Source organism: Sinocyclocheilus rhinocerous, unplaced genomic scaffold (assembly GCF_001515625.1).
Source record: "Sinocyclocheilus rhinocerous isolate Xijiao unplaced genomic scaffold, SAMN03320098_v1.1 scaffold307, whole genome shotgun sequence".
Classification (NCBI taxonomy): domain Eukaryota; kingdom Metazoa; phylum Chordata; class Actinopteri; order Cypriniformes; family Cyprinidae; genus Sinocyclocheilus; species Sinocyclocheilus rhinocerous.
The window spans coordinates 334,784-361,000 of NW_015662942.1; the positions used below are offsets into that span (position 1 = coordinate 334,784).

The following is a 26,217-nucleotide window of genomic DNA, read 5'->3' on the forward strand; positions in this document are numbered from 1 at the left end:
TAAAATGTAGAACATGGATGGAAATGTTGTGATTATGTTATTAGGATGTTTCTGAGGATTATATATACAGCTCAGAGTTTAGTTCATTACCCATAAACACTTTCTATGCTTTTATTGACCTGACTTCTATATATAGTGTTTCTCTTATATATGAAAGTTGAAAAGAAAAAAAAAAACATTTAAACAATAGAGTTTGGTAATGCAGGTCTCACCGGTTCATGGGGTGACACAAGGCTGCCTTGGTAACGGTTTTGTCATTTCTTTCCGGATGAGAGCGTAAATGAGCATGATTGTGAATGTCAGAGGTGTCCCACTGGGGGGAAATGTCAGCGTTAATCCCATTTAATAAACTCGTGCCATGCGTTAATCTCACATTACCACTTAATCTGGCCCTCATATTGATGGCATAATCCCGGCCCACTCCACCGGGGACTGGGGCGATGAGCCATGCGGTCGTTCTGCGAGGCATCATTATGGCAAGAATGGAAGATAACGGGCTTGTAAAGAGATGTCAATGAGGTTGGCGGCAAATTGATATGATCATAACCGCTCGAGATCCGGGTCGGAACGCCATCAATCATGATGATGAAAAGCCAGCTAACGCCACAGACGGGCTAGTGTATTATCAGCATGCGCGGAAGGACTGCTTTATCACACACTGATTTAAGCACACACACAGTATCTCTATTCCAAAACTTAGTAGGCTTTCTAACTAGATAGCATTTTGAGTCATTGTAGACACACTACAGATGCAGAAGTTTGCTGTGAAAGTTTGTCACGGGTTTAATTAGAATTCAGATATTAATTGAGATTTTCAAACTTTTATCCAAATGTCTTGAGTAAAAACAAAAATAAATAGCACACTTAAGTGTGCTATATCCCAAGTGCTGTAAAAACTGATTTAATCGTATTATTTTAAACATTATATGTGTGTGCTTGTTACAGAGTACTGTGTTGTTAGCTTAGCAACATGCTAACACCAAACTGTTGTAAATGTTTCTGATTGGTCACTTAAGTGTGCTTTATCCCAAGCGTTGTAAAAATTAATTAAACAGTATTTTAGACATTATATACTGTATGTGTGCTTGTTACTGAGTACTGTGTTGTTAGCTTAGCAACATGCTAACACCAAACTGTTGTAAATGTTTCTAATCTGTCACTTAAGTGTGCTTTATGCCAAGCGCTGTAAAAATGTTATTAAACTTATTCTGTTGAACATTATTTGTGTGTGCTTGTTATTATTGAGTACCAACTAAAACTATACTAAACTATACAAACTATACTAAATGTTTCAAATCTGTCATTATGAGGTTCCATTTAGATTAGCATGCTAACTTAGAAGGTAACTACGTGTAGACAGCAGATACTGAGGCAGCTCTCTAGGGTTTGCAACAGAGATAGTGATTCTGTCTTAAATCTGCTAGCATGACACCAACCTCATCTGTTAGTAGTGCACTATGCCAACTTTTCCAGTTAAGAAATAACAAAATGTAAAAAACAAAATATATGAAACAACCCTATTTATTACCAACCCATCTTCCTGTATTGCCAATTAAAACACAGAGAGAACTCAGCTAGACTTTCAGATATGTGTGTTTGGGTGTGTGGTTATGTTTGGCAGAAGCCACAGGCATCTATAAACTACCTGCACAATTTTAATGGTGTTTTCATGAGGATGGGATTGACAACGGATTGCATTTTAAGAAAAGAAAAGCCGCAGAAAAAGGCACTGACTGACTTCCCCAGCGAGAAGAAGGAAAAACCGCTGGCTACGGGACAAAACACACTTTTATTCCCGCGAGAGGCGCGAACAAATCAATATCAATTAAGGTGGAGGAGCAGACAAAGTGGACATCTTGCTTTGTTTTATCTAATGAAGTCTGCCGAGAATCCACCAACTGAGGCCCATAGCAACCAGGAAAACATACATACACACACTCAGACTTCAGCGCAATAACCCAAGTAAACATTCAGGATTGTGATAAATAGTCCACATAGAGCGGCCCAAAATGGGACACCATTGCAAAAGAAAACAAACTTTCATGTGTCACACACACAACACACGCTCCCTGCAGGAGGGCTGAGCATATACATCATTAATGATGATTTTGATGTAAGTCCGTAATAAAATAAAGTTATGCTGCTGACACACACACACACACACACACACACACACACAGCACGGAGTCTTACACATCCATCAGTGCTGCTGGGTGATATCTCCTCATCTACATACTATGCAGGCTGAATGACAAACGAGAAGAGGAAGATGAGAAAGTGGGAGAAATAAGTACGAATAACAAGGAAAAAACGGCAAGCATAAAACTGGCTCCATCCGAAACATTACACGGCTCTTCCATACACACAAACACACTCAAAGTCTTTATGAGAACCAGACGCATGTTTTCGGCTTCACGCCAAAGAATCGTTACAATAGGTGGATGGGCGGTTAACACAATGATGTCATTGCATCATCGTCAACCGGCATATAACAATGACATCCAGACTTTTTTTTTTCAGTTTTACAGCTGCGTGAAAAAAAAAATCGGTATTAGTAGAGAGTTCTCTCAAAATATTACTTCTTATTTTTTTCCTTTTGAGTTCAAGGGGAAAAATATGACCCAGATATGCTTTTTGTGAGACTCACATTCGCACATATTGGTGCTCATACGCTATGCACCAGACCACATTTACGACATAATTACATACTCGTATGTGTGTGTGTGCGTGTGTGTGTATATATATATATATATATATATATATATATACAGCAGGTAAAATAAATATTGAACACGTCACCATTTTTCTCAGTAAATATATTTCTAAAAGTGCTGTTGACTTGAAATTTTCACAAGATGTCGGTAACAACCCAAGTAATCCATACATTAACATAAAAAAATCTAAAAATATTAATATTAATTTATTTAAAATTTTGGGGAGAAATATGTCCCAGACATGTTTTTGTGAGATTGACCTTTGCAAACAGATTCAAACTAGGATCGCCCACACAGAAACCAAGTTTCTCACACACACACACACACACACACACACACACACTACCCACCAGTACATATTTACATGCATATGTATGTACACTTGGAAGACCGAACTGACTTAAAGTGTAATAATATATGGTTTTCATCAGTATGTGTGGGAATGGGATTTGAACCCATAACCTTGGTAACGCAAATTAGGGTTGCCAACACAGAAACCACATTGGCACACATGCACTACAGGTCACATTTGAAACATATTTATATACATTTTGAAGACCAAAGTGACTTACAGTGCATTCAAGATTCATTTGAATATCTCTTCCCTGAGATTTTAACCTATGACCTTGGTGTCACTAATACAGTGTTTTTATTTCTGTTTTCTGTGCATGTGTATCTAGTGAACTAGCACATAAACCTTAGTTTCTGCATTGTACACTTCAGCACACAATAATGCAAATTAAACAAACACCTCTCCTTACCCTCACACACACACACAAATACACTTTGTTACACATGCACATGGTCTGAACAGTACTACGGCAGGTAGAACTGAAGATATCTGTCCTATTCAGATGGAGATGCCTTTAGATAAGCACGCTCACACACGCACACACACACATGCAGGAATGCTCACCCTTGGGAACGTTTACATCACGGTTCAATGGATTTTGGCACAACAACCCTAGACATGACTGACAATGTGTGTAGCCGCGTCTTATCACAGCTTATCTGGGGTCTACAGCCAACACTCACTTCCCTTTACCACTGCTAACACTTCTTTAACACTCACGCTGATCTGGGGTCAGATTTTCTACATCAGCAGGGATCTGTATTGTAAAGTATTCATGAGAAAACGGATCCAAACATCATGGTTCACCCCACAGGAAAAGAGGTACCTCAGTACAGGTGCTGTATCTGTAAATATAAACTATCCTACTTCCTATAGTGGTAAATCTATCTCGTATATAATTAAACCTGAAAATTGACTTAATTCAAAATTATCGTGAAATACAAATAAATTAGAATATACAGTTGTGGTTTATTCATGTACTGGGTTTTTGAATTGCTCGTTTTCAGTTTGAGTGTATTGGGATGTGTATTGGACCGTAGACTTTGGTCAAGTGGCTTAGGGTTAAAACAAACCACAGTGCAAAATAAAGCAAGTGACATTTCATTTAAGCCATTAGAAGCGCAAATCTCTAAGCTCTGAAAGTTCAGTTTTCACTACGTGCCTATTAAGTTTGTCTTAAAGTGGACCTATAATGCCAGAACTTAACGTTCAAACTGAAGAGTTTTTAATAGCTTGGAAAAATGTCAACATACTCCAGCAAATTGACCGAACAATGTGAGCGAGACTCATCGCTATGGTTTTGCTAAGCAGCTGGGAGGTCTTAAGGAGGTGTTTGTGTGTCTCTGTGTGTGTGTACTGTTGTAGATTTGATATATATGTGTGTGTGTGTTGTAGAGTGCTGTAGTAATAACTCCCAGTGGGAGCAGATTTCTGTCTGGTCGTTGTGGTGACAGCATCAGGAGAGAAAGAGTTGATGGCTGTCCTCTCCTGCACTGGACAGTAATTGGCCATCCATATCGAGCTTCATCTCAAACACACACACACAGACGTCATATCCTATCAGCATCGCTACACGCAATTGCCATCACCCTGTTCCCCCAAGATCCAAAATGCAAGTGACGACATGTGTGAATGTGTGCCTGCTACACTGTTGGTACCTCGCACTGACACACAACATACACATGGTAAACATCATCATCTGAATAACAGGTGGAGATTGGAGATGACAGGCGAATGACGGAGTGAAAGAGGGTCGGTGGAAAAATACACATAGGTTTACCCTTCTACTCAGTGAGAATTCTGTGAAATACCAGGATATACAGCTACAGGATCTGTATTTCACCAGCAGCACAGAACAGAACTGCAAAAATAATGACTGTCTAAAACAGGTTTCTAACATGCACCTCTTCTGTCATTGTTCAAACAATTCCTAGAGAAAGATATTCATTAGCATTCCCATACATCTCAAAGGTAGTTACTCAGCTAGGGCTTTATCCACCGGACGTACGCAACCTGCTTTCCCAAGTAGGGCATACCAAGTTCCTGGATCAACAACAGGATTGAACCCTACAAGAGGTGTGTTCAATCCTGCTCCTGGAGGGCCAATATTTACCATACCTGCCCCAAAACACCGGAATAGATATTTCCAGTAATCCCAAAAAATTGACTAGGTTCACATGTAGTTAATTAGGGTTAATGCTGAACTCTGTGGGACAGTAGCTGCGTTTCCATTACAGATTTCCACAAAACTTTAGCTATATTTTGTAAATGTCGATAAAAAGTATTGCAAAATGACAGTGTTTCCATTAACTGATGTTATGCAACTAAAACAATTTTTGTTTAAAGGGATAGTTCACCCAAAAATGAAAATTTTATGTTTATCTGCTTACCCCCAGGGCATCCAAGATGTAGGTGACTTTGTTTCTTCAGTAGAACACAAACGAAGATTTTTAACTCAAACCGTTGCAGTCTGTCAGTCATATAATGGAAGTGAATGGGAATCATGGGAATCACAGACTGCAACGGTTTGAGGTAAAACTCTTCGTTTGTGTTCTACTGAAGAAACAAAGTCACCTACATCTTGGATGCCCTGGGGGTAAGCAGATAAACATCAATTTTTTTATTTTTGGGTGAACTATCCCTTTAAGTCATGATAATGGATTTTGGGAGGATTATGTATATCGCAGCCACTGCACTAGCCATTATATTTAATCGAAGGAGGCGTAGGCATGTATCTTTACAGAAGCAGCACGGAGAGCCGCTGCTGGGACGTTTATACTTCAGTGCGGCCACGTATGAAGTGTTTCTTGGAGGTTATAGTACACTGAAGAATGATCACATGACTTTTTATGTACGTACCTGCGAAAAAAAATAAAAATTGCGAACAGTTTTCGTGCGAACAATATTCCTTTTTCGAATTGCACGAAAAACCACCTCATGCAAGCGTAAAAACTTTTTTGCGATAAATGGTTGTTTTTGATGTTTCCATTAGGCGCATTTTCAATTCGCAATTTCAATTTGCGCAATAAAAGGGTAATGGAAACACAGCTAATGGCCCTCCAGGAGCAGAATTGTACACCCTTGCCCTAGCTACGCCACTGCACTAGCCATTATATTTAAATCGAAGGAGGCGTAGGCATGTATCTTTACAGAAGCAGCACGGAGAGCCGCTGCTGGGACGTTTATACTTCAGTGCGGCCACATATGAAGTGTTTCTTGGAGGTTATAGTACACTGAAGAATGATCACATGACTTTTTATGTACGTACCTGCGAAAAAAAATAAAAATTGCGAACAGTTTTCGTGCGAACAATATTCCTTTTTCGAATTGCACGAAAAACCACCTCATGCAAGCGTAAAAACTTTTTTGCGATAAATGGTTGTTTTTGATGTTTCCATTAGGTGCATTTTCAATTCGCAATTTCAATTTGCGCAATAAAAGGGTAATGGAAACACAGCTAATGGCCCTCCAGGAGCAGAATTGTACACCCTTGCCCTAGCTACATTGTTGTTCACGAACCCTAAAACCACTTTGGTTGTAGATATGTTGGACTAAGACTAAAAAAGACATCCAGAACAAGCTATACCTGGTAAAATCACAGTCACATTTCAGGAATGCACTAGGTTTCCAAGTGTAAAAGTGTGCATAACAAAAATGTTGTTTTGTTCTTCGAACAAAGGTTTTGTTTTTTTAGAGCTTTAGAAGACAAGAGTCAAGAGTCATATGGGCCACTTTTATAGTGCTGTTTGGAGCTTGACAGCCACTGTTCGCAGTCCACTTTTGTTGAATGAAAACAAGCAGCTTGGGCTTTCTGCAAAACATCTCTTTTTGTGTTCAAAGAAAAAAAGGCTTGGGAACCTTGGGAACCGTACATGAGGGCGAGTACATGACCAAATTTTCCGAATGATTCCTTTGAGGCAGTTAGCCGGTAGGGGAAACAGAAGAGGATATCCAGAAGAATGCAGAACATCAGAGAGAAAGTTAACGAAAGCTAGGCAGCAAGAAAACTGGAAACGTCGTTGGGCTGAACAAAATCAGGGCAAGAGCGCGAGGAGGGAGTGGAAAAAAATTCAATATATTTTTAATCTCGCGGATGTAATGTGATTGCACAGCTGCCGTAGGCTGCAGATTTCATGAGCCAGATCACATTTCAGACAGATGGGGTCGGGGTGCTTGCGTTCAGGCCGATCTGCATGGCTCTGGGAGAAGTTAATGAAGGAGACAGAAACACAATGCCCTGTAATGACTTTAATGCCTTCACCCAGGGATTCCTTCGCTGGCCCTTGGGGGCCCAGAAGGACCAAATCATGTTAGTGTTAAGCGTTGATTGCTCTTTTCTCTTGTCAGGGTGAGTTTGAAGACCAATGGATGAAGAAAGAGTGTTAAAATATTCATCAGGTTTCATTATTTTATTGATTTTTGTTATGTGGCTTTGCACATGTTTTCTTTGGGTTCGTTTAGGCTTTTCTTTTGTCCACCTGACCTGATGCCCTGCTCCTCTTCCTGTCTTGTTGTTTTTGCATTTTTCTTCTGCTCTGAGATAATTGAAAATTGCTACTGTAAATGCCAGATTATGACATTTTAAGGTGGTTAAGAATATGGTAGATGGATGGTGTATTGCTATATTTATCCAAGTCTCAACCAGCTAGTACTCCAGTTGGTGATCCACCTAAACCAGCTTGGACCTACTACAAACCATGTAAAACCATCTACCAATATTAAAATTGAAATTTTTACTGCATACATGTGCTTATCGTGAGCAATTCGTTGGTTCAATCAAAATGTATTAAGTTGTTCTTCCTCTAAAACATCTTTTCTTCTGATGACACTTGGATGACGTGGCCTATTGGATAATGTTAACCAATAACCAGGTACCTTATTTAACCATTGCTAAACTCAATAAAACTCATATTCAAGTTTAGCTTACTTTTTTGAATGATTCAATCAAATTCAATACCATATTGACTATTATGAGTCACTTGAAAATATATCATATTATGATAACATAGCTTGCAAACTGTGATTCACATTGAGTTTCAGCTGGCTTAAGCTGGATTTTCCAGTTGGGAAACCTGCACTTGTGTATTCTCATGAATCAGCGAAAAAACAGGCCACGTCTAAAACACAGCATAATTATAATACATTTCATAATACTCAACTGAACTGCCAAGAAAACAAATTCAGTGTTGTCAACAGAATGTAACAACTGGTTTCTGCCTGTGTATGAAGTTGACTGGATCATTTCTAAATCAAGTTAGCAGACTATAAGCTCTCGGGATGGTGACCGGAAACGATGGCGTTACCCCTAACAGTGTGTTGTTATGGAAATGGCAGTGTTGAGGGCCAGGGGAATAAAGATCTGATTATTCTCCCAGAGCTTTGTTCTCAGTTGAGAGGAACATATGTGTGTTTGAGTGTGCAGATGTAGGCGTGTGTATTTTGTTTACTCTGGTAAGAAATATGCACGTTATACAGTATCTTTTAATTCACATGGAACACAGCTAATTTTTTAAGGAATGACTATGCTTTTGTTTCTTATTTTAGTGTTTCTTACATTAACATACACATTTAACAGTGTACCTCCAACATCACCTTTATTTGAGAACTACAGTGATGGTAACACCAAAGTATTATACTTAGCACCTTAACGAATACAAACTTTCTTATTGAGTGTGTTACATGTGTTCAGTCTATCATGTTAAGTGAACATTTTGTTTCAGACTCTCATATACACACAACAAAGGCTGCAATGCTGTAATGATCTTAGTAATGGCGTTATTAAGTCGACCGGAGTGACGACACTTAGCTGTGGGCATGAGTGGCCCAGTGTTATTGTTATTACTATGACAACAAAATGAGGAAATCTGGGAAAAAGAGGTCCCCCTTCTCATGTTACAGACATGGAGACACAAACATCCCCTCACACACACATACACACATCTTGAACACATCTACAGTACTGCTTTAGTGGTCACATGCCTCTGTCAAGATCAGATGACCGCCGCCTCTGTTTCTGTAGGAAGATTGGAGGGATGAATTCTGTCAGAGAAAATTTACCGTGGTGTTAAACTCCAGCTGCGTTGTGGCTATCTGCTTTCCGCTCTGATAGAGTTTGAAAGCCCTAAACTCATGACACACTCATAAATTTCTCCAGACTTGTTTAAACCCGCTTTCACCCACACACACACCCACAATCCCCCTACACGGCGATAAATACTATGTTATATCAGCCGCCAAGTGTTCTGACAAAAATATATTATTTATATATTGCAGCAACAGTACTGTATTGCAGAAAAATAAGCCCTTCTCTTAAAAGCACAGTTGTCCCTACAGTGATAACACACACACACACACATTTTCCTTAGAAAGTTGTGATGCTTTTATAAGGCACATAGGGGACATCCTCTTAAAATGCTTCCAGCTGTGAGTTCTTCTGTGAGTTTGTCCATACCATGCTTGGATATATGATCAGGGTGTGTTTATGTGTCTTTGCGCAATACTCATTTGTACAACATTTCCCTTAGACTTAGCAGTAATTTCCCTCAAACTTTTCCTTTAACTACAATGGAATTATCATGATTTTTTTGACATGGCACTATGGGATGTACAATGGTAATATAAAGTTAATTAAATTAAATTTAAATGTAATAACATTTTACAATTAAAACTTTAAATAAATTAAGAACCAACACTTATTAATATTAAGATTATGTACTTGCAGGTCTCTGCAGAAGCATTAGACACTGAACACATCCATAAAGTGAAGTGATAGGATGGATTGTGGCATCTGTGGTTTTAAAGGTCACATGAGACCCGACTGAAACCAAATGTTACAGTGTCCCTGTGTAACTTACACACAGACACATATTCACATAGACAGAACATGATTTGTGTCAGCATGTGTTACAACAAGTGTGTCTCCACGTCTGTGTGTCCAACGTGTTGGAGAACATGTGTACGCATGTATAAAATGTCCACATGAGCATGCAGGAATGCGTCTCACTATAGACAAAGTAGTTCGGTGTATGCGTCTGTTTATGCGAGACATTCTGCAGCAGCTGTGTAATGAGCTATTCGTAAGAATGGGAACACAATCTCATATCCTTTTGACTATAGGCATAAAGGCTGGTCTACTTTGCAGCTTCTTCTGGCCAACATATGCCCACTTAGACAGGAAACAGCTATCTGACTGACATGTTAAATGACCAACCACAGCTTGTTTTGTTTCTATGGGCCGTTTAGGGGCCGGTTTACCTGAAATACACCAACACACACACACACACACACACACACAAATACCAACGCTATCTCATGAACAATTCGTACGTATTTTACAAGGTGGCTAATTCGTACGATTTCTGTAAGGGGTACGTTTAAGGGCGGGGTTAGGGGTGGTCCTTCGTATGAATTCCTATGAATTTGCCAGCTCATAAAATACGTACGATTTTTCACAAATAATACATATTTTATGAGTAAAATATGTACGAACTGCCATGAGTTTAGAGTTGAAAAACACACTAGTGTAGAGAAAAATGTCCTTGTCCATAGCTAACATTAATTTACCGTTTCCAACCAACTTATATCATAAACTTGGGGGGCACAGCTTTCATTTTGGTATTTGTGGAGTAAATACTGGCAGACATGTAGATAAGGAGTGAAATTAAATCGAACCATATCATTAAATGTCCATCAAATAACTAAATGACTTACGGCAAAACTGGCAAATGAGTTTATCATGCCGAAAATATTCCGCCAATGTTGCAGAAACATATTCCATTAGTTTCAGACCTATTAAAAGGGTCCGCACTTATCAGAGGGCAATTTTCTGTCGACGGTTAGACACTTTGTAGTCTAACTAGTTTTCTGTTGCACTTAAGAGCACCTAAACACACAAACAGGCCCACACGAACCGATATATAAAGACACACACACAGCCCTGGTTAATTGCAGTGGCTGGAAAAGCATCAAGTAAAAGCGAGGAAATACATTTCTTAATGCGACTTAGTAATGCCCGGCCAATCAGACAGCATCAAAAGGAATTAATGAGGGTGCTTTTGGGCCTAACATGAGAATGTATTTAAAGTGTGAACACACATACCACACGGATGCTTGCCCTCTCTGTCTTCTTTCAAACAGAGAGATGAAAGGAGTGTGGCAGCGAAGAGAACGGTGTGCCAGAACCCTGAGGCTTAGTGGACATACACACATGCACGTGTCTTTTACACACTTTAGGACGCACAGGGATAAAGGAATCTAATACAGTGCTATGCTGGGGTGTGTGGGAAATCCAGTTGTTTATAAGCTGAAATCTTAACATCTCACTCTTAACATAATACTTTAATTATTCATGTCCAAACAGTCTTTAAAGACCCTATAAAATCTTCTAGTCTAGTCTGTTAGCTTTGAGGCTAATATACTAGTGTACACCTAAAAATGAAGTTTTACTATGATCAAAATACTGATAACTCATATTTTGCGGTGTACTTTTGTCTAATAAAATGCTCTCTAGAATGGGAACATCCCATTTCCCTAAAGTATAAATACCACCTGGCTTCGACTAGCAAAAACAAGTTGCAATTCACGGTTCCTCAGAGTGTTTTTGGAAGTGTTGGGGAAGCTACTTTGAAACTGTAGCATCACAAACTGCAAGCTACTCATAATTTGAAGCAAATTCAAATTACCCTTGTGAAAAAAGTACAACCTAAGTTACTGAAGATAGCAGAGCTGCCATGCACCTGGAAAATGTAGTTAGTACAGCACTACTTATTTGGTTATTTACTGCCAAACACCTCTAGTTGTGCTAATGCTTATATTTATTTGTATTTTTCCCCAAGCATTAATTGTTTGAGAAAGAATTGGCTGGAATGTATTCACTTTTAATGTGCCTTCATTGCTATTATTAATAATACAAACTTTGAAATGTGTATATGAAATAAATGCAATTTGCCATTACAAAAGGAACCCATCAATATGCCCCACCCCAACTTTCCATTCCAAAGGGAAAACATGGGTTACCTTTGTTCTGATAGCATTCCTATGTAAAATTGTCCATGTGCAGACACACACATACATTGTTGTTGAGTGTGTGTTGAGTATGCGACTGATATTGTAAACAGAAATGGATTTTCATGGCCATGAAACGCGCACACTCTCACACACAAACTGTAGAGCCCTTGAGTTCTTGTCCCTGAAAGTAACACGACACAGGACATGTATGATAGTGATTACACAAACCTTCATCAAAGAGCATCTATCTTTCGGTTTCTCCACTCCTTTCATCCTATCCCCCCCTGTCTTTCATTCTCACACACCTTTTCTTTAGGTCAGCGTGTCACGCTGGAGATCAGGTCATTATGAGCAATGGCAAAGAAAGAATTGTCACCTGGTCTTTAGATGTACGTGTATGTCTCTGTGTGTGTAGGTCATTGTGGTTATGCAGGTTTGGACATGTTGCTGGGCAAATGCTATGATGTCATCCAAGGTTACTTCTCCATCTGTTTTCCCTCTTACTGAACCCCTTCCGGAACACGAGATTATGTGTGTGTGGCAAAGCACACCGGACAAATTCAAAGTCTTCTCAAACTTGCATGTGAAAAGGAGAATTTGAGATTTGTGTGCATCGTTGACTATCAGAAAAGATGGAAGTGCACCGCTTAGGCCACAGGGGAGCGGGCGTCAATGCTATTGCAATTACAAGAGAGAATGAGAGTGTAGAAACGTGCTGTGATTTGGTGTGTGCATGAGCACGTCAGGGCGAAAGGGTTGTGTATGCTTGTTGTTGTGTGTGTGTGTGCCTCATAGCAGTAATTGTAATGGGACTCAAGGGGTCTGGTTTTGGCTGCCTCGGCGGCCCTCCACTTTCATTCCACACCTTCCCCCCATAATTAGGATCCGAAAAGGCCTGGTAATGTCCAGCCTCCTGGGGCCGTCTCACTCGCTCTGCCTCAGATAAGAGCCCTGGGCACGCAGGTCAGTGCGTAGCCCTCGGAGAGGGCCGGAAACACATTCAGCGAGGGCGAGCCATCTGACCGAGCACCTGGCCGCTACACACACTGATTTCCGTGTATCTGAGAGCAAGTATCTCATCATCGTTAAAAGGCTGGTTATTGACCATAAATTTGATCAGGCCATTGCCACATAAGAGATGCGCTTCTGATTGGCTATAAAGAGATCTCATTAGAACAAAGGCGTGATCAGATATAAACCCAGCCTGATAGGCTAATAAACGCAGACATGGGGCGCAGGCCATTGCCACATAAGAGATGCGCTTCTGATTGGCTATAAAGAGATCTCATTAGAACAAAGGCGTGATCAGATATAAACCCAGCCTGATAGGCTAATAAACGCAGACATGGGGCGCGCTGCCAGTAATGTGTTTCTGCTCGTAATTTTTATGGGGATGTTTGGGAAGGCATTAACAGGAAAGATGGGCGCTTGCTGTGCGTAACTGCGCTGTGATAGGAGGTACAAGGGTGTGTGAACGCAGATGTGTTCACACTTAGCCAGATCTTGGAAGCACGGAGAGGGAACCGTTGGCAACCGTGGAGAAGATCGAATCAGTGGTGTTATCTGAGTTTTGGCAAGACTGCTGGCAGAATGTTGGCAAAGGCTTGTACATATGCTGCAGAGGGTTTTTGATCGTTCGCTAGTGGCGGTAGAAAGGTATAAACGATTGACTGGCGAAAATTGGAAATGACAAGGTAAACAGTTCTGTTTCCACCTAGGGAGTCTTGCAGAGCCAGACTTTTGACTATCAGTATAAATTCTGGTCCACATTGCCGCTCATTCCGGACTAGAAGGACCACTTAATCCTGGGGAATGCTTTGCTTATCCACTTGCTGTAACATCTTTCTGAGTGTACTTAACTGACCATGAACTTGTAGGGACACGTTCGACATGCTTGACTGATTTTTTACCTTACCTGCAGCACTCAGTACAGAGTTGTCATCTTTAAACTCTTTCTTACTCAAGTTGCACAAATGAGTATATTTTTTGACCACCTCATATATCCATTTTTGTTGTTTCTGCCTACTTCTTCTGTTGTTTTTATTGGCATTTTCCATCTTTTTCTTTGATTAGTTCAGGGTTTCTCAACTCTGGCCCTCAAGGTTCACTGCCCTGCAGGGTTTAGAGTCTCCAACCGTGCTCAAAAACAACAAGGTAATCACCCCAACATACAAGGTAATCTCTGTCTGAAATCACCCCATACCCTCATTTATTAGGCTGTGGACATCTTCTGGAATTCATTTGGCACAATCCTAACAGTGCATGGATATTCTCTTGCACAGAGGTCTTGAACCATGTTCCTGGAAAGCCGCTGTCCTGCAGAGTTTACCACTAACTCTAATCAAACACTCTCGAACCAGCTAATCAAAGTCTTCAGGGTTGTATGAAAATCACAGACAGGTTTGTTAAAGCAGGTTAGAAATAAATTTTCAGGACTACGGGTATCCAGGAGCAGAGTTGAAGACCTTTGTTTTAGCTGCTGAGTGTACTTCGGTTGTACACTCTTGGGATTGAATGCATCCACTCGATAATGTCCACTGTAGTTTTAGACACCACTACAAATAGCTGTCCCCTTAAAGGTTTAGTTCAACCAAAAATGAAAATTCTGTCATTAATTTCTCACCCTCATGTCGTTCTAAACCCGTAAGACCGCCGCTCATCTTCGGAACACAAATTAAGATATTTTTGATGAATTTTTGAGAGCTCTCTGACCCTCCCATAGACAACAATGCAATTACCATGATCAAGGTCCAGAAACGTAGCAAGGAGATCGGTAAAATAATCCATGTGACATCAGGGGTTCAACCACAATTTTACGAAGCTACGAGAATACTTTTTGTACGCAAAGAAAACAAAAATAACGACTTTATTCAACAATTCGTTGAATAAAGTCGTTATTGTTGTTTTCATTGTAACTTTTTCTTTCTTTTTGTTCTCGTAGCTTCGTAAAATTGCGGTTTAACCCCTGAAGTCACAGGGATTATTTTACCAATCTCCTTGCTACGTTTCTGGACCTTGATCGTGGTAATTACATTGCTGTCTATGGGAGGGTCAGAGAGCTCTCAAAATTCATAAAAAATATCTTAATTTGTGTTCCGAAGATGAACGGAGGTCTTACGGGTTTAGAACGACATGAGGGTGAGTAATTAATGAGAGAATTTAAATTTTTGGGTGAACTAACCCTTTAAATAGTGCACTATACAAGGATATATTTCAGTACTACTAGAAAATTCAGTTTGGTCAGTTTGACAGGATTCGAGCTAACCTCTGCAGGACTGTGGACCTCGAGAGCCAGAGTTGAGAAAAATTCTGGAATAGCTCTTGAAAGCAACATTCCGATTCTGTGTGTTGCCACCTAGTGGACCCACCAATCAGTGCTGGCGATTCCAGGCAATGCACATATGACGCATTCAATTGCAACATCATGAAATCTGTGCATGCAACATAGGGGCAATTGGACAATTATTCTGCACATTCAGATGGGATAATTGTTGGTTTATGTAACTGTGTCAGAAGAATGGGTCCCACTTTATATTAAGTGGCCTTAACTACTATGTACTTTTTTACTATGTAAAATAATAAAAATAAGTGCAATGTACTTATTGTGTTCATATTGTATTGCAAAACACTTTTGCTGCTATTGAAGTGGGATACTGGTAAGCTTAGGGACAGGTTTGGTGGTATGGCTAGGTTTAAGGGTGGGTTAAGGTGTAAGGGATGGGTCAACAGTGTAATTATAAATGTGATTACAGAAATTAATTACAAATGTAATTACATGCAGGTATTATTTAAGAAAAAATAAGTACATAATAATGTTAATAATGTAAAAACATGTATGTACACAATAAGTGCATTGTATCAATTGATTAATTTAAATGTAAGTACATAGTAATTAAGGCCACCTAATATAAAGTGGGACTGAAGATTGTCTTTTGATTTAATGTTACATCTTGCTTTTTTTTTTTTGGTATCTCAAAAATATTGTTACATGGTTTTGAGTTGAAGATAATTCTCTCAAGAGCCCTGCATTTGTTCCATTCTCTCCATTTTGAACACAAATATGTCCAGTAATGCAACTAACAACAGCACTTTTTTACATGAAAGCAAGGGGCAGATAAATATTACATTTGTGATATTGATTAGAATAAAGTAGGAGAAATAGAAAAATAGCTGTGCTCATAGATATTTCCTTAAAAAAAAAAAAGAAAAAGAAAAAAGAAAAATGAATAACGCTGTAAATCCGGCAACCAGTTCTACCCAAGGAATTTGTCCTACTATTCCCCCCAGCTTGACGCTGACTCCCAGGAATTGCGTAAAGTCACCTAATCAAATTCATATTCAAATGATATTTTTGTGTGTTATATGCATCAGACAGCTAGGAAATGGTCCTTGGACGTGCCGTCTGTCTCTACTGCCAAGGCCATTTTACACATGGGTATCTCTCACACATACAAATGTGTTTCAATCATTACAAGTGCTCAGCAATAACAATTATTATGATGATGCTGATGCTAATGATGATGATGATGACCCCTGGGGATGAAGACAGCGAGAGCTCCCCAGGCTGCTGCAGAATTATGGGGGAGCAGATTAAATGCGGAAAGAGTGGGGCGAAGACATGAAGAAGAGAAACATATTTTGCTAAAGTTTGTTGATGAGGTTGGCCATGCGTAGCTGATACAGTCACATCAGTACGACATTAAGCCAGCGTAACCACGGAAACACACACAGGGATTATATCAAAGAGAGAAAAACACAGAAGAGCGGAGAAGCAGAAATTAAAAGAGTAAAAATATGGCAGGGTGTTGCCTAGATTCCAGCTGCGCGTGTGTGCATGAGCGTGTGCACGCAGCGTGCTCATTAGTGCTTAGAGAAGACAGGAAACAGACATACTTGTCTTCCTGTGGAAACAGAAAAAAAGGAAAGTTTAAGTGTATGCCACCACAAACACACACACACACACACGGCCTGAGCTCAGTCGCCTGACTTTAATCAGACCTAAGACTCCACTTAACCGTCATACAACCTAAGCTCAGCACAGCTGCCAAAACACAGTTGCCTTCTCACTCACACACACACACACACACACACACACACACACACACACACACACACACACTTCCGACTTTCACTGAAGTCTCAGTTTTAACCAGAAAGACTAGTAAAAATAGTTCCATTACTGAGCACACTCAATCTACTCTAGCCTTGTTGCATAATCAACTGATCACGCTTATTTGGGATAACCGCAAACACATATTGCCAACCAAATAAAGCGATTTTAGTGCAAATAAATATACCATGAAATATGCACTTTTAATAATGCAAGTACAAGCGTTTCTATAGGGCCCTGTGTGTATAATTAAACAATTAAATAATATTGTAATACTAAAACATAATAATACAGCAATACAATTAAAATTAATTAAAAAAAACTAAAGTTATCATTTATATCATTCTTTTTCTGTGGAAAGTCATACATGTATTGAATGATTTCAGGTTCAATATTAATAAATTACTTTTCAGGTGTATGTCACTGAATTTCTATGAACAAATCAAACAATTAATCACAATTATTTGTATTACAATCATTCAACAGCCAAGATGTCATGATCATTACAGCCATAATCCACTCTCACATGCAGTAAACCAACTTTACCTAGAATAACACAGAGACACATAACTGGCCTCTTGCACTGGACCACATGCTGGATTTTAATCTTGAGGGACTGAAAGTTACTGGGCCATGCCAGGGGACAGTGTGTGTGTGTGTGTGTGTGTGTGTGTGTGTGTGTGTGTGATCCCCTTAACAAGCGTAAGGCTCGTTTTTCTCTCAGCAGTGGAGTGAAACATAAGACACAGTACAGACAGACAGCTACAATTAAGATTAAACACACACACACAACACAGCTGGAGTCAAGAACTTCCTGTGTGAGCGCTAGCTAATGTAACATTGTACACACTCACACACACACACACACACACACACACACAAAAGTGTGTTCTCAGCTGGGGTTAAGGGATAGAGGAGTTTGCAGACAGCCAGCGAGGCAGAACAACGAAGGATATAAGGGAAGAAAAAGAGACAAGAGAGGAAAAAATACTAGATGCTAGCATGTTTAAGCTTAGCTCAGCTATCAGAGTGTCAGCCTGAAGACGAACAAAACACTTGCGGTAAAACGTGAACTCAAAGCAATATCAGTGTTCAAATGGCAGCACATCAACTTCTGAAATGAGGTCTTAAAAGATTTGAGACATGAAACCTTATTGTTGTTTCACAAAAAACACATTAAGCATAAGTATAAAGTTGTGTCCCTTACTACAGTGTTCTGTAAAGAAAACAGTAAAAAAAAAAGTATTTGTCCTGTCTATTAATTCCAATCTCATTTACCACTCATTTGTTTTGAACATGTCAACTTCTGTGTCACGGTAAAATAGAGGTCATCCTCTTCCCACAAATGCGCCTCATTCCACAAACCTTTTAAAACTGTGCCGCAAAATCATAACAAATGATATCAGCGTGTGGCCAAAGAGAGACATTGTTTCCGTCTTGCGTGTATGTGCCACCTCTCTCTCCCAAAGCAAAGCATCTGGAAAGACACTTCGCTCTTTTTAATAAAGGAGTGCAGTGAACATGAGGAGTGTTTCTCTGTAAATCTGCATGAGGCTACAGAATCCAGGCAGGTCAACAATAATCCTGCTCTACTGTTAACCGGGAATTTTATAAAGCAACACACACTCACATATAAACAGCATGGGGTGTTCATACGCAGCCAAAATTGTCAAAATATATTTCCCCCAGCGTACTTGTAATATTCAAAGTTCCCAGATGCTACATGCTAAGCTAAAACTAAAAATTTAATTCAAACTTGTGACTAGCATAGCAAAGATTGTCTGTGGGTTTATGTAGCCATACTCATAGTAGCCTATGTGCTCAGAATCTGACTGGATTGTTTTGCAAAACTTGAAATTAACATTTTCTGAATCAAATTTAACGTTAAGGTCAATGCGGGACTCCAAATATATGCCATATGAATGGCACTTAAAAGTATTTGTCCTGTCTATTAATTCCAATATCATTTACCACTCATTTGTTTTGAACATGTCAACTTCTGTGTCACGGTAAAATAGAGGTCATCCTCTTCCCACAAATGCGCCTCATCCCACAAACCTTTTAAAACTGTGCCGCAAAATCATAACAAATGATATCAGCGTGTGGCCAAAGAGAGAGATTGTTTCCGTCTTGCGTGTATGTGCCACCTCTCTCTCCCAAAGCAAAGCATCTGGAAAGACACTTCGCTCTTTTTAATAAAGGAGTGCAGTGAACATGAGGAGTGTTTCTCTGTAAATCTGCATGAGGCTACAGAATCCAGGCAGGTCAACAATAATCCTGCTCTACTGTTAACCGGGAATTTTATAAAGCAACACACACTCACATATAAACAGCATGGGGTGTTCATACGCAGCCAAAATTGTCAAAATATATTTCCCCCAGCGTACTTGTAATATTCAAAGTTCCCAGATGCTACATGCTAAGCTAAAACTAAAAATTTAATTCAAACTTGTGACTAGCATAGCAAAGATTGTCTGTGGGTTTATGTAGCCATACTCATAGTAGCCTATGTGCTCAGAATCTGACTGGATTGTTTTGCAAAACTTGAAATTAACATTTTCTGAATCAAATTTAACGTTAAGGTCAATGCGGGACTCCAAATATATGCCATATGAATGGCACTTAGACTTTTAGCATTTAGCATTTAGACAGCATCAAAACACTTGTTTTAAACAAAATACTTAAAATAGCTTGTTAACTTTTGCCCCAAATCTGATCAAATCTCCCTATGGATACATTTAAGAATGTCCTCATTCATAAATAAAATAAAACAGATTGTTTTTCACAACTAAATTTGTTAAGCAGTTGGGTTTTAGTATGTATTCATTATAAAAATAGCTTCTTTTAAAAACAATTGAAGTCTGTGGTATGTTAATGCGTGTGCGTGTATGTATGAGTGTGAGAAGAGAGATAGTGCTACTTTTGACAGCAAGGTGAAACATCTGTGTGCTAGTTACATGGGTAGAAATGTGTGTATGCCTCTCTCTCTCTCTCTGTGTGTGTGTGTGTGTGAAAGCTTTATGAATGGTTCCTGAAGTGCTCTCCTCAAACATAGCTGCAGCACATTCTCCTCTCTCAGAGCTAGCGTAGGAGGAAACCAGCACTGATATGCCTCTCTGGATTTCAACCTTATCATAGAAAACTGCCTACACACACAGAACGAGAGAGAGAGAGAGAGAGAGATGACAATAGGCTCTGTCTGTCTCTCAGACAGTCAGACGTTCAGTCCGGTTTTAATCACGGACATTCAGCGCGGCCTGAAAAGAGTCTCTGTCCTGAGCCCTGCACTCTCCTACAGCTTAAACAATGCACTGCTCACACACACACACACACACGTTCAGATTCTCATTAAAATCCTGTGACCATTTCCCAATTGCCTCAACCAGCCAAATGGGGGAGAAATCTGTTTCTGTGTCTCGCACAAACACACACACACACACACACACACAATTCAGAATAGCTAGAAATACGAAAGTGCCGTATTAAGATACAACAGTAAATTCTATGTCTCAAAGGTTGCTCTTTTATTGCTTAGGAGATTCTAAAAGATCTAAAAATATTTCAGATGTTTTTTCAGAAAAGTTTCTTATCATAAAAAAAGACAGTGAGACATATAGAAAGAGTATCAAGGTATTAAATTAAAGTGGACATCATAGCTTAGATCTTCTTAGAACTTTGATGAAAAATAACTGAGTTCATATTGAGACCTATTTTTTATTTTTATTTATTTATATTTTTAATTATATCCTGTCATTTGGTAACATTTTAGTATATGGACCAATACTCACTATTAACTAATTGTTTATTAGCATGCATATTACTAACATATTGGCTGTTTATTAGTACTTATAAAGCACATATTCAGCATGACATACCAAATCCTACAATACCTAAACCTAAACCTAACAACCTAACTACTATTAACTATGAATTAACTATTAATAAGCGGTAATTAGGGGTTTATTGAGGCCAAAGTTGTAGTTATTAGTTAGTTAATAGTGAGAACTGGACCTAAAAATAAAGTGAGACCTGTGATTCTTGTAAAACTCTTCAAATGTAGGTTTACTAGAGTTTTTTTTTCTTTTTTCTTTATCGGACTTAAAAGTTTCAATTTGCTTTTCAATTAAACTCATTGCTGTCAGTGAGAAACTACTGAGATATTTAAGAGATTTTTCTTTTTACAGGAAATGTATGGTGATTATGTGTTTCAAGGATACTGTTATTTGGGGCACAGAAGGTACAACAGAGGATCTACTGTATATAAAAAAGTAGTACAATTTCTCTGTCCCCATCCATCTTCTTTCCACTTTTATCTCTCGCAGTCTCATTCTTTCGAGCATCTATTGTTCTGCCTGCATTCATTTCCCTCTCTCTCTCTCCTTCAGCTGTAATTGTGATGGGTGAGCTGATAATTGTAATTATGTTCTCTAGGTAGAGAGTGTGTGTGAGGGGTGGGGGTTTAACTTCAAGGGGTGCAGACCCATCTGGGTAGCTCACGCAGGCTCCGAAAATGTCAGACTGTGGAACAATATTGGTCACACACACAGACGCACATACACAGAAAGTATAATGGGTACACTGACTAGACGGCGGAGGGCAGTGCATCGCCACACTGACTCGAGCCAATAATACAGAAGTCTAGAGGAGAGCAATGGATTCAGCATACACTCTCATCAAATGTTGTCTTCACCTCCAGCCTGCACTGCCACATTGCTTCCTCAACCTCTTCCTCATTACCCTGTGCTTTCACAAGAACAGAGTACACAACTAACAAACTAGAAAACAAATATACACTCACAAGAACATTTTTAACTTGATTTTATCTAATTCTCTAAAATTAGCATTTTATGACTAAACTATCTATCTATCTATCTATCTATCTATCTGTCTATCTGTCTGTCTGTCTCTCTCTATCTATCTAGACATACATAATGGAGGTTAGTTATTCTAGATGCGTTTACTCAGTTAAAGATCTTATTCTTTTTGTCGCTGCGCAGTGCCTAGACTTGCTGGGTAGGAGTGACGTGCGCTGCCGTGTGCGTCTGAGGCTGGTACAGGTGCAGAGATCAGCATGGAATGCGTTCATCTGCGCCGCCCGTCTGTGCGCCACTGTCTGCAGCCAGCCGCTAATGCCGGGGATAAGGGACAGGCTAACGGCATGAGCCGCCCACCCACACACACGCGCACAGAAAAGCCACTCAGCCAGATAATTACGGATGCGTCCTGGGCAGAGGCTTAAACACACACTCGGAGCCGTTGCCGCTAACAGCGTTCATTAAAACCAACACTGCAAAGGTCAGAGGTCACCCACTGCTAAAGACGGATGCTTGCCACTCCATTGCCTCTCTACTAGCGCTACTCTCTCTCTCTCTGGCCTAAAAACAAGTTGATTTCTCGCTCTGCTAAAACGAGTGAAAGACAGAAGGATGTAAAAAGACAACGAGAAACCAAGTTTACCTGCCATCAGGCGCAAGGACACCAAGTCACGTGTTTAAATATGCCTCTAATCAAATCATCTCCCCCGCCTGCCTCTCTGCTAATTCAATAAAGGCAACAACTTGTCATTTTTATTTAAAGTAATTTTCAATGTAATCAAGTGGTATTAATAAGCATGCTGCCTCTCATTACCGACTCAACCTGCCTTCTGAAGCGCGCAGAGCACAGTGTGTGCGTGTCAGCGTGACAGAGAGGCTGTTGTGTGCCTGTATGTGTGTGTTAGAACATTATGCGTGTGCTTATGACTCATTGTGTGTGTGTCTGTGTGGGCGGACATGAGTTCCATGGTATTTTTGTTCTTGTTGCTTGCAGTGACAGAACGGAGTTGCATCTCTTGGCTTCGTTTTCGCGCAAGACATTCGCGCAAAGTTAGAGAAAGGTAAAGAAGTTGCAAAGGTGAACACAAGGAGAAGATGCTCTTACAGAAGTAGAGAATGGTGTACATAGATAGATAGATAGATAGATAGATAGATAGAACACTATTACCCTGGCATGACATTTACATGTTGCAAATTACATAAATGAATTTCAAGTTCTTTTGTAAGTGCAAAAATGCATTGAATGCAAAAGCAGCTGAAATAAATCTGCAAGTCTGTCATTCAAACGACATCCGTGTTACAAATGCATCGAGCCCTTCTGAAGGAAAAGTGGGATCATGACAGAGTGATCCCGCAGAGAGCTGACCCCTAAAAAGAAATGAAGCACGTCGGAAATTTCCACTGCACGGATCATAAGAAAAATGCGATATCATTACGATGCGTCATATTCAGACGCAATCCAAGATGATGTGTTTGAACTAGGCAGAAATTATTGTGAGCTGACGGCGAGATGTTCAGAGGTGTCGATTCGGTAGAAACTTGAGGAAAAACGCAGACGCCGGAGTTTTTGTTTGCGCAGCACGTCAAAGTTGCCCCCGGAAATATCAACTTAATAGATAGCAAAGTTATTTCTGGATCCATTTTATCTGCTTTCTCAGTCTGTTTTCCCAGATTTTACTCAAATAAAGGATGACAGAAGAACGGGGATTGAACTAAAGGAGAGATAATGAGTAAATTAATCGGATGCAACACAAACACACACACACACACACACACATGACTCTGGGTTGTCTGGTGGCTTCATTAGGCTGTAAAGAATGCCACTGAGTACCCTAGAACCACATAAGAAAGAGAGAAACATAAAGAGATGCAACAGAAAGACAGGAAAACTTAAGATGGTCTTTATTAAGGCGGTCCAGCAGCTGCTCCTCTGGCTATTATAGAGCCTCCACACTAATAAAGAAGAAAAAGACAAATAGCGATCCATCACACATCCCCCATCAGCCCCTTTTCTCCCGCTTTGAACAGAAGATTATGCCCCGGACGACTCTGGGGTGGAACCGTGATTGTGAGTGTCAGTCAGAGAGAAAAAAAGGAACATACTGACTAATAGTGCTACATCGATCGGGAAATGTCTACTTAAATGCAGCAGTAGTCTGTCACCTACACAGTAAGGCTATTAAAACAGGACTGTACATGTGTGTGAGTGTTCTAGTATGAATCAATATGGGATTCGCACATTTAAATACATCCAACAGAATGTGCGTTTTCGCATGTACACGTTTGAGGACACGTATATGCATTTTGGTGCAGTCTGAGCCGCGACCTGCTTATCGGAATAAATAACTGACCAAATATAACACTTCTTCTGAGAGAGCACAGCGTGTCATCTTTATACCCTTGATCTATTTTCACAATTCAGTGTGGAATACAGCGGCGCCCCAATTTACAACAACCCAGAATCCTGAACTATATATGAAGATCCAGAGTATTTATAGTTCGCTCTTCATACCCTCATTACAAATATGTTCATGAACTCTTTTAAAGTGCTATTAGTAATTCTGACTGAACCTCTTATGTATTTGTCTAAAACATCTGGGAGCTCAACATTCAACAACTGACTAAAATATTTATTTATTTATTATGCAGATTATCAGAAAAATACTAAACTTTTGCAAAAGCAAATATAATATAATATACATCTTATTTTAGGGTCATACTGCTGTCCTCTAAAAGTGTGTTTCCGAGAACTAATGCGGAACGATTTGACATCATGACATGCTTTCTGTGGTTTCAGTTGTCCTTCTATACTTCCTCAAAAAAAACTGAACTGAGATAACACAATGGCTGTCTCAACCCCTATGGCGAGCTGCGTATTTAACATTTTAGACACTTTAAAAGCAACTGTGATACTCCAAAATGACTATAAATCTCCAAAGATAATGGTTCTAGGGTTAGGGTCAGCTGTTTATAATGCTCAGTCTTGGTAGCTCAGTTTTGACAGGCACTTGATAAATATCCAACAGTGTTTAAACTAAGGTAAAACGAAGAAGAAAACTTCAAAGCTACGCATTTGTTTGCGCAATAGATGGAGATGCGCAACACCATGTGTCATTTCAAGATCCTAAGGGGTCTTTAAAAAAGAGAAAGGGAAAAAGAAACAGCCCAGAATGTCAAGTCGATTGACTTAAAGTGCATAAATGAAGTATTCTATATAAATCTCGCAGCGATGCGCACCGCGTCTTCTCAGCATCAGCACCATCATCCCGCATCACAGATGAGTTGAGACGCGCCCGGTCCGATAAGACTCCTCATTCCCGGTGCGTTCGGGGGAGGGTTTGGTCGCTCAAGGGGTTAATAAGACACTCCATGCGTCAGACACATGACAGTATATGTGCGAACTCAAGGGGGGGGAAAAAGTCCCACACACACTTTTTCGAGCTGAAATGGCACACGCAGCCGTACGCAATTCTCACAACATTCATGTTGGAGTCGAGCGGAGGGAAAGCGCGCGTCCTCAGCGCGGGCGAGATGGAGACACTCGGCGCTCTCCGCATGCATGTTCGGCTCGGGTCTTACCTTAACACGTTCCAGCTCTTGAGAGGGTCCAGGTCTGAGATTATAGAGACCATGCTTGAGGCTCGGGCGGCTCGGGCTTTGCTCGGACAGAATGCGGCTGATTGAGTGAGTGTGTGAGCGCTGTTACTCCGACTGTCTCTCTGCACTGCTCTGAGTGTGATAAGCGCTGAGAACAGGCTCTCTTTCCTCCGCCCCTCACAATCACTCCAGCTTTGCCTCTCTCTCTCTCTCTCTCTCTCTCTCTCTCACCGCCTCATCTCTATACGCACCTCTTCTGTGTAATATCCGTCTCAACGTATGCAACCTTTTCCGTAGACACTGCCGAATGAATAGCCTACCTGGCGCTTTTATGTTCCTTGTGAATTTTTAAAAGAGATTTTTATAGAGGCGGGCCTCTATAACTCTGCGTTATGATACCAACTGCCAACGAAATTAAAATGACATACTGTTCTCCACTTTAAAGTCTGAATTCCACAGTTAAAATAGCCAAGTAGGCCTATCAATAACGATTTACGCGGTCACGCTTCATTTTAGGCGTACTTAAGTTACGATTCAAAGCATTTAATACAGTGTACTCAGTACACTGCCTTAGTACATTGTCTGTGGACGATGCAGTTAACATGGGACTGCATTATGTTCTGC

The 26,217-nt window shown here is 40.0% G+C and overlaps 1 protein-coding gene across 1 annotated transcript in view; it reads right to left on the reverse strand.

The window, feature by feature from the left end:
• celf2 (cugbp, Elav-like family member 2) overlaps positions 1-25,759 on the reverse strand; it is a 168,557-nt gene extending 142,798 nt beyond the window's left edge. Inside the window, exon 1 of the mRNA XM_016538684.1 lies at positions 25,576-25,759. Within this exon, the coding sequence (XP_016394170.1) occupies positions 25,576-25,628 (53 nt within the window). The 5' untranslated portion in view covers positions 25,629-25,759. The remainder of the gene's footprint in view (positions 1-25,575) is intronic.
• Positions 25,760-26,217: the final 458 nt, after the last annotated feature.